The 17,015-nt window shown below is 35.6% G+C and overlaps 1 protein-coding gene across 13 annotated transcripts in view; it reads left to right on the top strand.

Moving 5' to 3' along the window:
- Positions 1-17,015, top strand: part of EML5 (EMAP like 5) — a 183,047-nt gene that overhangs the window by 90,413 nt on the left and 75,619 nt on the right. For all 13 annotated transcript variants that reach the window (XR_013386704.1, XR_013386706.1, XR_013386707.1 and 10 more), the window contains 4 exons: positions 5,445-5,545; positions 10,780-10,982; positions 11,625-11,736; positions 12,788-12,915. Coding sequence is in view for 10 of the 13 variants with exons in the window: in XM_077910282.1 (XP_077766408.1) it covers positions 5,445-5,545; positions 10,780-10,982; positions 11,625-11,736; positions 12,788-12,915 (544 nt within the window). In the remaining 3 variants the exon portion in view is untranslated. The remainder of the gene's footprint in view (positions 1-5,444; positions 5,546-10,779; positions 10,983-11,624; positions 11,737-12,787; positions 12,916-17,015) is intronic.

The raw sequence follows: 17,015 nt of genomic DNA, 5'->3' as shown, positions 1-17,015 counted from the left end.
GACAGCCTCAGAAGGAAAAATCTACATTTAATTGGGGTTCCCGAGGGCGCTGAAAGGAACAGAGGTTCAGAATATGTATTTGAACAAATCATAGCTGAGAACTTCCCTAATTTGGGGAGGGAAACAGGCGTTCAGATTCAGGAAATAGAGAGATCCCCCCTAAAATCAATAAAAACCGCTCAATACCTCAACATTTAATAGTGAAACTTGCAAATTCCAGAGGTAAAGACAAGATCCTTAAAGCAGCAAGAGACAAGAAATCTCTAACTTTTATGGGGAGAAATATTAGATTAACAGCAGACTTCTCCACAGAGACCTGGCAGGCCAGAAAGGGCTGGCAGGATATATCCAGGTCCTAAATGAGAAGAACATGCAGCCAAGAATACTTTATCCAGCAAGGCTTTCATTCAGAATAGAAGGAGAGACAAAGAGCTTCTAAGATAGAAACTGAAAGAATATGTGACCACGAAGCCAGCTCTGCAAGAAATACTAAGGGGGATTCTGTAATAGAGGAAGTCCAAGGGAACAATCGACAAAAACAGGGACTGAATAGGTATCATGATGACACTAAATTCATATCTTTCAGTAGTAACTCTGAACGTGAATGGGCTTAATGACTCCATCAAAAGACACAGGGTTTCAGACTGGATAAAAAAGTAAGACCCATCTATTTGCTGTCTACAAGAGACTCATTTTAGACATAAGGACACCTACAGCCTGAAAATAAAAGGTTGGAGAACCATGTACCATTCAAATGAACCTCAAAAGAAAGCAGGGGTAGCCATCCTTAGATGAGATAAACTGAAGTTTATCCCGAAGACTGAAGTAAGAGATGAAGAGGGACACTATATCATACTTAAAGGATCTATCCAACAAGAGGACCTAACAGTCATCAATATTTATGCCCCAAATGTGGGAGCTGCCAAGTATATCAATCAATTAATAACCAAAGTTAAGACATACTTAGATAATAAGTGACTTGAATGTAGCGCTTTCTACAATTGACAGGTATTCTAAGCACAACATCTCTAAAGAAACAAGAGCTTTAAATGATACACTGGACCAGATGGATTTCACAGATATTTACAGAACTTTACATCCAAACACAACTGAATATACATTCTTCTCAAGTGCACATGGAACTTTCTCCAGAATAGACCACATACTGGGTCACAAATCAGGTCTTAACCAATACCAAAAGATTGGGATCGTCCCCTGCATATTTTCAGACCATAATGCTTTGAAATTAGAACTAAATCACAAGAAGAAGTTTGGAAGGATTTCAAACACGTGGAGGTTAAGGACCATCCTGCTAAAATATGAAAGGGTCAACCAGGAAATTAGAGAAGAATTAAAAAGATTTATGGAAACTAATGAGAATGAAGATACAACCATTCAAAATATTTGGGACACAGCAAAAGCAGTCGTGAGGGGGAAATATATTGCAATACAAGCATCCATCCAAAAACTGGAAAGAACTCAAATACAAAAGCTAACCTTGCACCTAAAGGAGCTGGAGAAAAAACAGCAAATAGATCCTACACCCAGCAGAAGAAGAGAGTTAATAAAGATTCGAGCAGAACTCAATGAAATAGAGACCAGAAGAACTGTGGAACAGATTAACAAAACCAGGAGTTGGTTCTTTAAAAAAATTAATAAGATAGATAAACCATTAGCCAGCCTTATTAAAAAGAAGAGAGAAAAGACTCAAATTAATAAAATCATGAATGAGAAAGGAGAGATCACCACCAACACCAGGGAAATACAAACGATTTTAAAAACGTACTATGAGCAGCTATGCACCAATAAATTAGGCAATCTAGAAGAAACGGATACATTTCTGGAAAGCCACAAACTACCAAAACTGGAACAGGAAGAAGTAGAAAACCTGAACAGGCTAATAACCAGGGAGGAAATTGAAGCAGTCATCAAAAACTTCCCAAGACACAAAAGTCCAGGGCCAGATGGCTTCCCAGGGGAATTCTATCAAACGTTTAAAGAAGAAACCATACCTATTCTACTAAAGCTGTTCGGAAAGATAGAGATGGAATACTTCCAACCTCATTCTATGAGGCCAGCATCACCTTAATTCCAAAACCAGACAAAGACCCCACCAAAAAGGAGAATTATAGACCAATATCCCTGATGGACATGGATGAAAAAATTCTCAACAAGATACTAGCCAACAGGATCCAACAATACATGAAGAAGATTATTCACCATGACCAAGTGGGATTTATCCCCGGGATGCAAGGCTGGTTCAACACTCGTAAAACAATCAATGTGATTGATCGTATCAGCAAGAGAAAAAACAAGAACCATATGATCCTCTCAATAGATGCAGAGAAAGCATTTGACAAAATACAGCATCCATTCCTGATCAAAACTCTTCAGAGTGTAGGGATAGAGGGAACATTTATCAGCATCTTAAAAGCCATCTACGAAAAGCCCACAGCAAATATCATTCTCAATGGGGAAACCCTGGGAGCCTTTCCCCTAAGATCAGGAACAAGACAGGGATGTCCACTCTCACCACTGCTATTCAACATAGTACTAGAAGTCCTAGCCACAGCAATCAGGCAATAGAAAGAAATAAAAGGCATTCAAATTGGCAAAGAAGAAGTCAAACTCTCCCTCTTCGCAGATGGCATGATACTGTACATAGAAAACCCAAAAGACTCCACCCCAAGATTGCTAGAACTCATAAAGCAATTCAGCAGTGTGGCAGGATACAAAATCAATGCCCAGAAGTCAGTGGCATTTCTATACACTAACAATGAGACTGAAGAAAGAGAAATTAAGGAGTGAATCCCATTTACAATTACTCCCAAAAGCATAAGATACCTAGGAAAAACCTAACCAAAGAGATAAAGGATCTATACCCTAAAAACTGTAGAATACATCTGAAAGAAATTGAGGAAGACACAAAGAAATGGAAAAATATTCCATGCTCATGGATTGGAAGAATTAATATTATGAAATGTCAATTTACACATTTAATGCAATCCCTATCAAAATACCATGGACTTTCTTCAGAGAGTTGGAACAAATTATTTTAAGATTTGTGTGGAATCAGAAAAGACCCCGAATAGCCAGGGGAATTTTAAAAAAGAAAACGATAGCTGGGGGGCATCACAATGCCAGTTTTCAAGTTGTACTACAAAGCCGTGGTCATGAAGACAGTGTGGTACTGGCACAAAAACAGACACATAGATCAATGGAACAGAATAGAGAATCCAGAAGTGGACCCTCAACTTTATGGTCAACTAATATTCGACAAAGGAGGAAAGACTATCCACTGGAAAAAAGACATTCTCTTCAATAAATGGTGCTGGGAAAATTGGACATCCACATGCAGAAGAATGAAACTGGACCATTCTCTTACACCATACACAAAGATAAACTCAAAATGGATGAAAGATCTAAATGTGAGACCAGATTCCATCAAAATCCTAGAGGAGAAAAGGGAGGCAACACCCTTTTTGAACTTGGCCACAATAACTTCTTGCAAGATACATCCACGAAGGGAAGAAAAACAAAAGCCAAAATGAACTGTTGGGACTTCATCAAGATAAGAAGTTTTTGCACAGCAAAAGAAACAGTCAACAAAACTAAAAGACAACCTACAGAATGGGAAAAGAGATTTGCAAATGATCTATCAGATAAAGGGCTAGTATTAAGAATTAAGAACTTACTAAACTCAACAGCAAAGAAACAAACAATCCAATCATGAAATGGGCAAAAGACATGAACAGAAATCTCACAGAGGAAGATATAGACATGGCTAACAATCACATGAGAGGGATCCCTGCGTGGCGCAGCATTTTGACGTCTGCCTTTGGCCCAGGGCACGATCCTGGAGACCTGGGTCGAGTCCAGGATCAAGTCCCACATCGGGCTCCTGGTGCATGGAGCCTGCTTCTCCCTCTGCCTGTGTCTCTACCTCTCTCTCTCTCTCTGTGACTATCATAAATAAATTAATTAATTAAAAAATTTTTTTAAAAAAGCACATAAGGAAATGCTCCGCATCACTTGCCATCAGAGAAATAAAAATCAAAACCACAATGAGATACCACCTCACACCAGTGAGAATGGGGAAAATTAACAAGGCAGGAAACAACAAATGGAGAGGATGTGGAGGAAGGGGAACCCTCCTGCACTGTTGGTGGGAATGTGAACTGGTGCAGCCACTCTGGAAAACTGTGTGGAGGTTCCTCAAAGAGTTAAAAATAGATCTGCCCTACGACCCAGCAATTGCACTGCTGGGAATTTACCCCAAAGATACAGATGCAGTGAAATGCCGGGACACCTGCACCCCAATGTTTATAGCAGCAATGTCCACAATAGCCAAACTGTGGAAGGAGCCTCGGTGTCCATTGAAAGATGAATGGATAAAGAAGATGTGGTCTATATACACAATGGAATATTACTCAGCCAGTAGAAACGACAAATACCCACCATTTGCTTTGACGTGGATGGAACTGGAGGGTATTATGTTAAGTGAAATAAGTCATTCGGAGAAGGACAAACATTATATGGTCCCATTCATTTGGGGAATATAAAAAATAGTGAAAGGAAATAAAGGGGAAAGGAGAAAAAATGAGTGGGAAATATCAGAAAGGGAGACAGAACATGAGAGACTCCCTAACTCTGGGAAACGAACAAGAGGTGGTGGAAAGGGGAGGTGGGCAGGGAGTGGGGATGACTAGGTGAAGGACACTGAGGGGAGCACCTGATGGGATGAGCACTGGGTGTTATGCTATATGTTGGCAAATTGAACCCCAATTAAACAAAAAAGAATTAAAAAAAAGAAATACTCAAATCATATATATGAGTGACAGATGATACATACACGTGTATCTCACAAAAAAGCTATAGATTATATGTATTTTTGTCACATTTTCAGTTTGCTAAATTTTCTACAAGCATGTATTATTTTTATAATAAAAATATTGCTTTAAAAGAGGAAATAGTCAACAATGTCAGATTATTTTTATTATTGTCCTGTTCCTTAAAGTGAGACATTGAAATACTTTAAAAATAGAGATAAATGCTTTTTTCACTACATAGACAATGGCTAAATAAAAGGTAGTTTAAGAGGAACTATGTGTTAGGAATGACTATATTAAGCTGTAACAAAGTATTATACAAATTTTTTCTTTGATATATGCCACAATTCCCTATGCACAGTACAATAGTAGGTGCTACTGAAAAGAGGTTCAGTTCTTACTGTTTCTATGTTTTAAGATTCTGTTGAGAAGAATTAAATTAAAATTATGACCAAGTAATAAATGTACAAATGCATGATTACATAGCCCAAACCTGAGAGATAAGTGGGCAGAGGATTCAGTAATGGAATAATCAAGATAGGGTATGAATTAGGCAAAAGATTATTACCAGAGAGCTTTATCTTTGGAGTTTAAACATTCTGGTATCTTTTTCAGAGGAAGTAAAGATAAGATTTTTGTTGTAAAGATGAACCCCTACGTGCCTGATAAATTAATTACAGCTGGAATTAAACACGTGAAATTTTGGCGTAGAGCAGGTAAGGAAGTGCTCTTTTTTACTCCTTTGAAAGAAGTTATTACTTTAAAAAGTTATTTTAGCTAAGTGCAATGCAGTATTCTAGTTTGGATCCTGGCACAGAAAAGAGACATTAGTGGAAAACAGGTGAGATCTAAATGAAGTCTGGAGTTCAGTTCATAGAAATGCATCAAACATGTTGGTTTTTTAGTATGTAGTAATTTAAGATGTTAACTTTAGGGAAAATGGGCAAGGAGTGTATAAGAATACTCTGTTACCTTTTTGTCTTTTATGAAAGTCTAAAATTATCCAAAATCTTTGTGGTTTTTTTTTTCAGGTGATCCTCATTTATCTTGATATATTTTAAATAAATGTGAGGTTGATTTTATTGTCATTTATTGACCACATTGATGTAGTATTCATATTTTCAAGAGGGTTTATTTAACTTGGGGCACCTTGTCTGCTTCTCCCTCTCCTCCTACCTCTCCCCACCCCTGCTTATGATATCCCTCCCCCCTCAAATAAATAAATAAAATATTTTTTAAAAAATGGACTTATAAGATGAATCAAGACTCCTTTCTTTTTCTGTTAAAGACGTATTTTAGTATAAACTGAAAATGAAAAATTTTGTAAGAATTCTTTATATGCTATAAAATGATACATAAATGGAATGTATTATTTTAGTCATTTGTAACTATAGATTAGGAGCTGTGGAAGACGTTTATATTTAAAAAAATTTTTTTAATCTCTTTTCTGAATAAAATAGTAATATACTTATAAATTCCACCAATTTGATATTAAGGTCTCAGCACATTTAAACCTTTCAGATTAAAATACACAAATATAGAAAGAAGTAAAATATATATAAGAAAACAATAGCCTTGGTGAAGACATTTCCCAGGTTCAAGTTACTTTCAAATTGTAAACTACATAGAACATGAATTGATTTTCACGCTTGGATTTAATACTTTATCACAAACTCATTAGATCATAGTGAAAAAGTAAAAAAGTATTTTCACATTTTTATTCCCATATACTTAAACAAAATTTTAGAATACCTTATTTATTTGGAATTACACATACTAAGCGAGTAATGCTTATTATTTCTGTCTTGAAAATAACCCCCCCCCAAAAAAATAAAATAAAAACCCTTATAAATTTCTTTGAAATAAGAGACAAAGTAAATAGTTTTAGAATGAAACCTTTTTCCTTAAGTTTTATTAGTTATATGGTAGGTGAAACTGAACCATAAGAATAAATGTTAAAACTTTGGTGTGTCTTTCAACCTTCCTCACTTTTGGGGTTCTGATCCATGGAGTTCACTAAGTGAGAAATAAGTAATCACTGTATTAATCTAAGTGCTATCTAAGCCTCTAAATGCATAGCTTTATGTAAATTAAAGATGGGTTAGGCCTGAGGCTAAAAAGGAGCTTCTAACCTCCTGTTTCAGATCTAGGCTTTGAGAATTCCAACATATAAATTATTAAGCTGTCCTCTGAGAAATTTGAACTCTATTCCATGGCTGGTAGGGGCAGACAACCACTGAAAGTTTTTGAGTGCAATGACATGACCTGGTACAATAGGAATGTGTTATACTGTGTCTATCAGAAAACCAATTGATTATTTAAACCAGCAGTGGCAAACTTCCTATAAATGGAGACACAGGAAATATTTTAGACTTCCAGGCCCAGGCATCAAATCAAAAATATTATGTAAGTACTTGGAGAACAAGAGTGAAAACTCCTGCCCTGCTTTATACCCAGTTGCCATTAAGTGTTGACATTCACTGTCTCCAAGATCAACTTGCTGCCGCAAAAGGGATTGACAGTTTGGGCTGGAGGAACCATTGTCATGCCCCAGTGACACATAGGTCCTAGTGTGTTCTTCTCCTCCTAGAGAGCCCTACCTTCTCACTTTGGGCAGCTAGCCAGAATTAAGGCAACTCCTAGGCTAATTCCACTGCTAGTGCTCAGCAGTTGCCATTAGCAAAGTTTTCAACTTGTAGATCACAACTAGCTTAGCCTCTGGGCAGCTGCTAGTTGGCAGCCAGAAGTCAAGAAGGCAGGCTCTGAGAGTAGAGAAGGAAACAAGCATGGCCTCTGTAGTTCACGGTGCTAATCTGCAGGCTCTGTACAAAAACAGGTGGTGGTAGGGCTTGGTTCACAGCCTATACTTTACCTCTTCTGCTCCAGTTAGACTGTGCTCTAGTGAAAACCAGTCCCTTCACTTGTGTACTTTCTCTTCTTGCCTACTCAAGAACATCAGTTCTTCTTCCCTGTCTCTCCTACATCATCCCTTTCCCTTCTTTACTTTTTCAATTCAGCATACAAGTATGGGCTTATTTTTTCCATCTTAAATAAATAAAACCAAATGAAAATCCTCCTTCAACTCTACCCTTGAGTTGCTAATCAATTTCTTATATATGTACTATAATACCTTTAGACTGTTGCTTACACGTTCATTTTGCAATGTATCTTCTCCTCTCTCTTGAAAGAAGTCTAATCTGTTCTCCCCCACCCTCACCAATCTACGTAATTACCCTTGCAAATTCACTAACAACTCTGGCTGCTTTGTTAAGAAAATACAGAGGTGTCTGGGTGGCTCAGTTGGTTGAACATCCAGCTCAATTTCAGCTCAGGTCATGATCTCAGGGTTGTGAGATTGAGTCCTGTGCCAGGCTCCACACACAGCACAGAGTCTGCTTAAGATTCTTTCCCTCTTCCTCTGCCTCCTCTGCCCCTCTTCCCTTTCATGCTCTCTATCTCTCTCTAAAATAAATAAAATCTTTATTTTTAAAAAAGTGGTCTGCATACATTTATAATATGACTACTTTTTCACCATGCTACCACCATGGTCCATGCCACCTTTATCATTTGCCCAGATGATTGAAATACCATCTCTTTTCTTTCTTGCCCTTCTCTGATTTACTCTCAACCCAGAAATCAGAATAAACGTATAATACGTGATATGCCAGATTTTATTCCACTAACCACTTCCTATCTCATGCAGAGTAAAAGTTAAATCCTTACTAGAGCCTGGAAAGCTGCCTTTGACCTCTATGGCCTCATCTCCCATTACTTCTTCCTCCCTTATTTTCTTATCTATACTGTATTGACCTCTAAAACTATTCTTTGAAGGTTCCTGTCACAATCCTGTACCAGAGGCTCTTGCTGATCCCTCTGCCTTGAACCCTATTCTTGCATGGCTAGCTCTTATACCTCCTTCAGGTCTTCATTCAGCTATTACCTTCTCAATGAGGCCTTTCTTAACTATCCCACTTAAAATGGACCCCTCTCATTTCTTGTCCCCTGTTTATGCTCACATTTTCTACAGCGCACCCGTCATCATCTGTTAATATACTGTACATCTTACTTATTTGTTATATTTATTGACTGTCTCATCAGGAAGCTCCATGAGAGCAGGGAATTTTGTTGTTTGTTTCTTCATAGCTCTACCCCCAGTGCCTTGAATAGTGCCTGGCATATACATTTCTTGAATAAAATAATGAATTCAATTGGAAAAAAATGGGCAAAGATATCAGCAGATAATGAATGGCCAATACAGATAGGAAACTGTGACAAAGCTCATAAACAATCAGAGAAAGGCACATTAAAGCGTCAATAAAATTCAGTTGGTATTTCATATCCCCCAGTCTGACAATACTAAGTGTTCCTGAAAGGTGGGAAATAGGAACTCCTTTCACTGGTAATCGGAGTGTTAAGTTGGTGTATCAACTTTGTAGAACAGCTTAGTAACAGATGTTACATCTCATCTATGTTTTCCCTTTTGCACATATTCTGTGGTCATTCCTAGGCATTCCTACAGAATCTCTTGCTCTTGCATAGAAGAGACCTTTACAGAATTGTTTAAAGCAGCATTGTTGGGCAGGGGGATGGGGTGACTGGGTGACGGGCATTGAGGGGGTCACTTGATGGAATGAGCACTGAGTGTTATACTATATGTTGGCAAATTGGACTCCAATAAAAAAATATACATAAAAAATAAAGCAGCATTGTTTTCAGTAGCAAAAGCTTGGAAGCAATTTAAGTGTTCATTAATAGGAAAATAGACTGGTAGGTTCGTATAATAGAATGTTTATAGAATTAAGAAAATGCATATTCTAGAGGTACAAATCAACATACATAAACCTACATAATGGATTGTTGGTGATAAAAGCAAGTTGCAAAGGAATACAGTTGACCCTTGAGTGACACAGGGAGTTAGGGCACTGACCCCCTGCACAGGCAAAAATCTGCATATAACTTTTAAAAAAATTTTTATGCATATAACTTTGACTCCCCAAATACTTCTAATAGCCCACTGTTGACCCAAAGCCTTACCAATGACATACATAGTCAAAGCTATATGTATTATTTAGTGTAATCTTATGATAAACTAGAGCAAAGAAAATATTGAGAAAATCATAAGGTAGAGAAAATACATTTACAGTACTGTATCTATTGAAAAATGTGTAAAAATTAATTTGTGTGCAGTTCAAACCAGTGTTCAGGTCAAATGTACATATAGGATGGTATTTATAGAAAATCTTAAAACATGAAAAATATGACATATTGCCTAAAATTTTACAAATAAGTAGTAAAATGTATAAAAGGATGCATGAGGGATACATGGGTGGCTCAGTGTTTGAGAATCTGCCTTCAGTTCATGGTGTGATCCTGGGTTCCTGGGACACCATCCCGAATCAGGCTCCCCCCAGGGAGCTTGCTTCTCCCTCTGCCTATGTCTCTGCCTCTCTCTCTGTGTCTCTCATGAACAAATAAATAAAATCTTAAAAAAAAAAAAAAGATGAATGCATGTGAAAGTAATCACCATCATATTCAGAATAGTAGAGGATGAAGAAGGGAGATGGGATTGGCTGGCATCATGCTTTGGTTGTTTTAGTAATTTTGTGTAGGTTGAGAGGGGAATATACATACTTCCTTGTATTAATTTTTATATATTTGTTTTCTTAAATATGTCATAATAAAAATTTTGAAGAACAATCAGAAGTGCCGAGGACTGATTAAAGCCGACTTAGTGTACATATTTTTGTCCAAAGATCTGTGGCCTAAAAGCTTCCATGAATATGGCTGTCTCAGCCAGGCAAGGCACTGACTGAGAGACCTGTATTTTTCTAAGTCTCCTTACTATTACACATCTTTCTACTTAAACAATTACAGTAGGAAAGAAATTTTATCACTTTATAATTTCATACATTTTAAAAGTGGTACTTCTGTGATATTTTTTATGAACCAGGAGGAGGATTGATTGGTAGAAAAGGCTACGTGGGTACCCTAGGGAAAAATGACACAATGATGTGTGCAGTGTATGGATGGACGGAAGAGATGGCTTTTTCTGGAACATCCACAGGAGATGTGTGTATCTGGAGAGATGTCTTTCTTGTGAAAACAGTTAAAGCACATGATGGGCCAGTATTTAGTATGCATGCATTGGAAAAAGTAAGTATTCTAAGGATATTTTTAGGTAAAACACAATTTGATCTTGGGTTATAGAGGTTTTCATAACTAAAGGAATATTGCATTTCTGCTTAGCTGAGCCACCCGGTAATAATCTGTGAATGAGAGTCTTTTCTGCCTCCTTTTATTCCTCTTTCAAATTCCTGAACATGGCAAAATAGGTCTGCTATTAAAAAAAAGTTTAACTTAATATTTATTAATTTCTTTCGATGTGCCAGTACTTGCTTAAGTGCTTTATTATCACCATCTCCCATGAGGTGCTTTATTATCACCATCTCCCATGAGGTGACTACTATTATGATCCTCTGTTTTTGAAGGATGGGATTATGAAGCCTCTAAGAAAATATATGTATCATGCTGAAAATGTTAGAGCTACATTATGGTTGCAGATTACAAACCTTTTCTTAAAGTCCTGTCCTCAAAATACAATGTTTAGTGTCACTGTAAATATTTTTGCAGGTTCTATGTTGATGTATTAAAAAAAAAAAAACTATTCTTATGCTAATGTGTTCACAGCCTATAATTTTTAGCTATAAATGTTCTTTCCTCTAGAATTTTTCAACAGAAGGTTATTATTTTTTTTTAATTTAGATTTTTATTAACTTGAAATTTTTACTTTCAAAGGGATTTGTAACTGGAGGTAAAGATGGTATAGTAGCTCTTTGGGATGACTCCTTTGAAAGATGTCTCAAGACCTATGCTATAAAAAGAGCTGCTTTGGCACCAGGATCTAAAGGTGATTTGAAATTTAATTTACTTTGTAGGATAAAAGATTAATTGCTCATTGACATGCATGGTCACTGAGGGTGGAGCACATGAAATAAATTTTTCCTTTACTAGAAATGCATCAGAGTTTAATGGGAGAAGCCATTTAACTAGAGCCTGAATCATTGCCATCCTTTCAAAAATCTATTTCCTGTGATATAGGTGGTAAAATATTAACCAAGTACAAGATTATTCATGGTAATTTTAATCATTTTAACATTTCAAGGAAAATTGCCACATAAGTATCACATTTACCAGTCAAGAATTTGTTTTCAAGCTTGGAATTTTGTTTCACATTAACGTTTTGTTGACCTTGCCTGTCTATCCTTGAATGCCCTTCCTTTTACCCTTTTTCTCAGTGTATTAAGGCATGACATCACACTCTCTGACCTCCAGGCCTTTTCTGTACACTATTACTTTTGCCTAGAATTTGCCCTTTCTCCTCCCTCCTGTCCCCAATTACCTGACCATGCTCATTTTTCATATCTCAGTAGGGTAATTTCTTCCACTTCCATCTCCTCTCCACCCCCTTAAAAAAGGGGAAATTCCATTACATTATGCCCCTGTTTCAATATACTCCTCACATAGTGTCTGTTTTCTTCATTGTATGCTCTGTTAGGTTTACCAGCTACATCTTTGAAGCCTTCCTGGGACACAGTAGACATATATGAATCCATCTTAAGTTCAATTAAATTGAAATTACTAACCAGAATATTGTAGGTGCTCTAAGAAGGTAAGGAGGTGAATAAAGAGAGGCAAATATAAGAGGAAAAGAAACAGTCGTCAGAATAGTAGTCGAAGATCTGAAATAATAGAGAATTATAGTATATAGGTGGTTCTTTTGAGATTAATAAGTTGAGTCATTTGGGAAAATCCAGTACATTTATTAGAATACTTAAAATACAGGAAAAGGCAACCTTGTGATGTGATTTTCGTTGTCAAAATAGCATCATTGGCAATATATACATCCTTGTACTCTAGTAACTTTATACCTAGAAGAACATCTCCATTTAACATTTCAGGTCTTCTCTTGGAAGATAACCCATCTATACGTGCCATATCATTAGGACATGGTCATATTTTAGTTGGCACAAAGAATGGTGAAATACTAGAAGTGGATAAAAGTGGCCCAATAACACTTCTGGTCCAGGTAATATGAAAAGTTAATATAATTTTTTTTCTCTTTGTATACAATTGATCTAATACGTATGAACCAAAAGTTAACAGTAGTGAAAAATAATGTTAAATTAATTAGGGAAATAATTGATAATATATACCAAAAATTTCTAACTTAATTATAGTTTGAGTAGATGCCAGTAAATAAATATGCATGCTATCGTGTGGAATAATTGCCAGTATTTTAAGTAATTTCTTATCGTAAAACAAGAAACCAATGAAGAGAAAAAACAGTTGTAATTAATTTAACCAAGTCAATTTATTTCACATTTAATTTTATTTCTTTGAAGTATATTTGTTGAACCTAAGGCAGTTGCTTTTCTATGAAACTTCATTTTCCTTATTAAGTTTCTAATTTAAAAAAATAAATGTAAGCTAAAAATTTTATTGCTGAAAACATTTGTCAGTGAAATGTTAATAAAACTCTAGCAATATAAACATTTGTGTGGTAGAAATATAAAATGAAAGAGCAGGATCAGCTGATCTTAACATTTTTATCAGGAATGTTGTATTAATTTTTTAGTTGTACATTACCTATATGTATTGTTTTTCTGAAAAGTAGGGAGAGAAATAAATACTATAAAACACAGCAAATGAGGTAGGATCTACCCTAATGAAAAATTGTTCTCCTGCAACTATAGTAACACCAATTTTGAATTTGTATTTTATCCTGAAAAAGAATTATGTTCTTTCTTATTACAATTTCTTCTCCATCCCCACTCCCCCTCACCTCGCTTCTATTAAAACACCACAGAGCACACACAGAGGAGAACACTGCACATGCTTTAATGTTAATATAAAATCCTGATGTGCCAAGGAGAATTTGTAAGCAAATAATGAAACATTTTATATTAAATTTACTGTCAAACTTTGGTGTCTTACTCTTTAACTTCAATCACGTAATATTCCTTTGAAGTAAAGAGATGATGGAATTATGGTGTTGAAGATGTTTATGATCTCTTGGAAAATATTAGCACAAGTACACTTTTACAGATGAATCCACAGAACTTTTCAAAAACCCAGAAAATTTTATAATTATAAAAAGTTTTAAAACAATAAATGACATTCTATTATTTTTTTATATTTATTATAGTGCATAAGATTTCAAATATCTACCGTCTGTCTCCTAAACATCAGAAACAAGACAAGGATACCATATTTCACCATTATTGTCCAACATTGTGTGTGAGATCTTAGCCAATCTAGAAAAAAGGTGTATGTGTTGAAAACAAATGGATAACACTGTCATTATTTGCAAATATTATAATCCTATACCTTGGGTATTCAGGGAATAAACTGAAAAATTATTAGAATTAAGGAGTCCTGTAAAGTGAGATTCAAAATCAGCTTATAAGAATCAATATTTCTATATATCAGCAATAACCAGTTAGAAAATATGACACAAAAATGATACAAAGAAAACTACAATAACCAGGAAAAAATATGAAAGATCAGTGTTAAGAAAAATATAAAGTTTTACTAAAGACCTAAAAGATCTAAATAACTTATAAATTCACTATGATCATAAACCAAATACAAATGAGATTTTTCAAAAATTCTGGGAAGAGTTTTAAAAAATCACTTAGAAGAAAAAAATACCCCAAAGTAGTCCAGACATTTTTGAGAAACTCAATGCTAGAAATAAGATAAAAGTATAATAGTTAAAAGTGTGGAGATATACATGAAAATGCAAATCAAAACCACAATGAGATACCACCTCTCACCTGTCAGAACAGTTAAAATTAAAACCTCAAGAAACAAGAATTGTCAAGCATGTAGAGGAAAAGGAACCCTCGGACGCTGTTGGTGGGAATGCAAACAGGTGCAGCCACTCTGGAAAACAGCATGGAGGTTCCTCAGAAAATTAGAACTACCTATGATTCAGTAATCACACTACAGGGTATTTACCCAAAGAATGCAAAAACACTGATTAGAAGGGGTCATGCCCCCTCTGTTTATTGCAGCATTATTTACAGTATCCAAACTAGGGAAGCAACCTAAGTATCCATCGATAGATGAATGCATAAAAAAGATACATATACATAGGTATACACACACACATACACACACATATATATATGTATACACGCATACACACACACCCACAACGGAATATTATTCAGCCTTAATGAAGAATGAAATCTTGGGATCCCTGGGTGGCGCAGTGATTTAGTGCCTGCCTTTGGCTCAGGGCGCAATTCTGGAGACGCGGGATCGAGTCCCACGTCGGGCTCCCGGTCATGGAGCCTGCTTCTCTCTCTTCCTGTGTCTCTGCCTCTCTCTCTGTGTGTGTGTGACTATCGTAAATAAATAAAAATAAAAAGAATGAAATTTTGCCATTTGCAAGATAGCAATATGGATAGAGCTAGAGAATATAGTGCTAAGCAAAATAAACCAATCAGAGACAAATAACATCTGATTTCACGTGTGTTGAGTTTAAGAAACAAAATAAACAAAGGGGAAAAAAAAGACCAAAAAACATATTCTTAACTATAGAAAACAAACTCATGGTTACCAGAGGGGAGGTAGGTGGGGTATGGGTGAAATAGATGAAGGGGATTAAAAGTACACTTTATCTTGGCAAGCACTGAGTAATATATGGAACTATTGAATCACTATATTGTACACATTAAAATAACAGGTTACAGTTTAATTCATACAGTTATTAACTGCACCAGAATTTTTTTAAAAGGTGTGGAAATGTATGTACACAATATAAGTACGTTCAGATGTCTTAAAGAAAACATGTACAACAGTATAGCAGTATTCTATGGGTCATTTTGGGGAGTAGCACCTCTTAACAGTATTCATCCATGAACATGTGATCTCTCCATTTTTTTTTTTTTTTTAGATCTTCTTTAACTTTTTTCAATAGTTTTATAGTTTTAAGTATACAGGTCTCACAGTTATCTTTTTTAAATAATAGACCTTATTTATTCTAATAATTTTTAGTGGATTTTTAGGATTTTCTATGTATAAGAGAATATCAGCTGCAGATACAGTTTTACTATTCCTTTTCTGGTAGGGATGACTGTTACTTCTTTTTCTTGCCTAATTATCCTGGAATCTTCAGTACAATGTAGAAGTAGAGTATCTTTGTCTTGTTTCTGATTTTAAGGAGGAAGCATCCAATATTTTACTGTTAAGTTTAATGATAACTGTGGATTTTTCTTAGATGCCCTAATCAGATTGAGGAATTACTCTTTTGTTCCTAGTTTGATGCACATTTTTATCATGAAAGATTGTGTCCTTTGTCAAATGCTTTTTCTTAGTCTATTGAGAGATGATCATGTGGTTTTTATTTTATTCTATTGATAAAAGTGTAAAATTGGTTTTCACTTTTTAAACCCCACTTGGTTGTGGTATATAATTCTTTTTGTACATGTTGGAATCAGTTTGCTATTATTTTTTTGAGGAGTTTACCATCCACATAATTTATATAAGGAATAATTGGTCTATAGTTTACTTGTAATGACTATCTGGTTTTGGTACCAGGCTCATCCTGGCTCCATAAAATAATTTGGGAAATGTTCTTTCATCTTTGATAGTCTTTTTCCTTGACCACACCCAGCCGCTGGAGTTCATTAAATTGATGGCTGATTACTGTTTTCAAAATTTACCCCAGAGCATAAATTGCTCCCCAGATTAATCAAATTCAGGCTCCTTAAAGGGGACACTCATTTCCCAGGTGAGTGTTTTGAGGATTTATTCTGACTTGAAGCAGTCTCCTCCCATCTATCTCTGAGATTGCCCTGGTTTGAGTAAATGTTTCGTTTGTCATATCTCCTTGGAATTGTTTCCAAAGACCTTAATTTTTTTTTAAGTTAACTTTATCAGTTTCACTGGTGAGCAGGTCTACAGCGCTCCTTACCTTCTCCTGCAGGAAGTCCTTCCTATATGGCAATTTTTAATATTTCCAAGGCAGCCAATTCCTACTCTCTCCACTCAATGAAATTTTAAGGTTTTAAACTAATTTTAATAGTAACTTGATTATATTGTGATTGTTAAGATAAAGCTGTTATAAAAGTATTTTTTGTTTTGTTTTTGATTGTGCAGTTCAACTTTTTATTTTAA

The sequence above is a fragment of the Canis aureus genome, chromosome 9 (genome assembly GCF_053574225.1).
Source record: "Canis aureus isolate CA01 chromosome 9, VMU_Caureus_v.1.0, whole genome shotgun sequence".
Lineage (NCBI taxonomy): Eukaryota > Metazoa > Chordata > Mammalia > Carnivora > Canidae > Canis > Canis aureus.
This window is presented reverse-complemented; position numbering and strand designations above follow the sequence as displayed.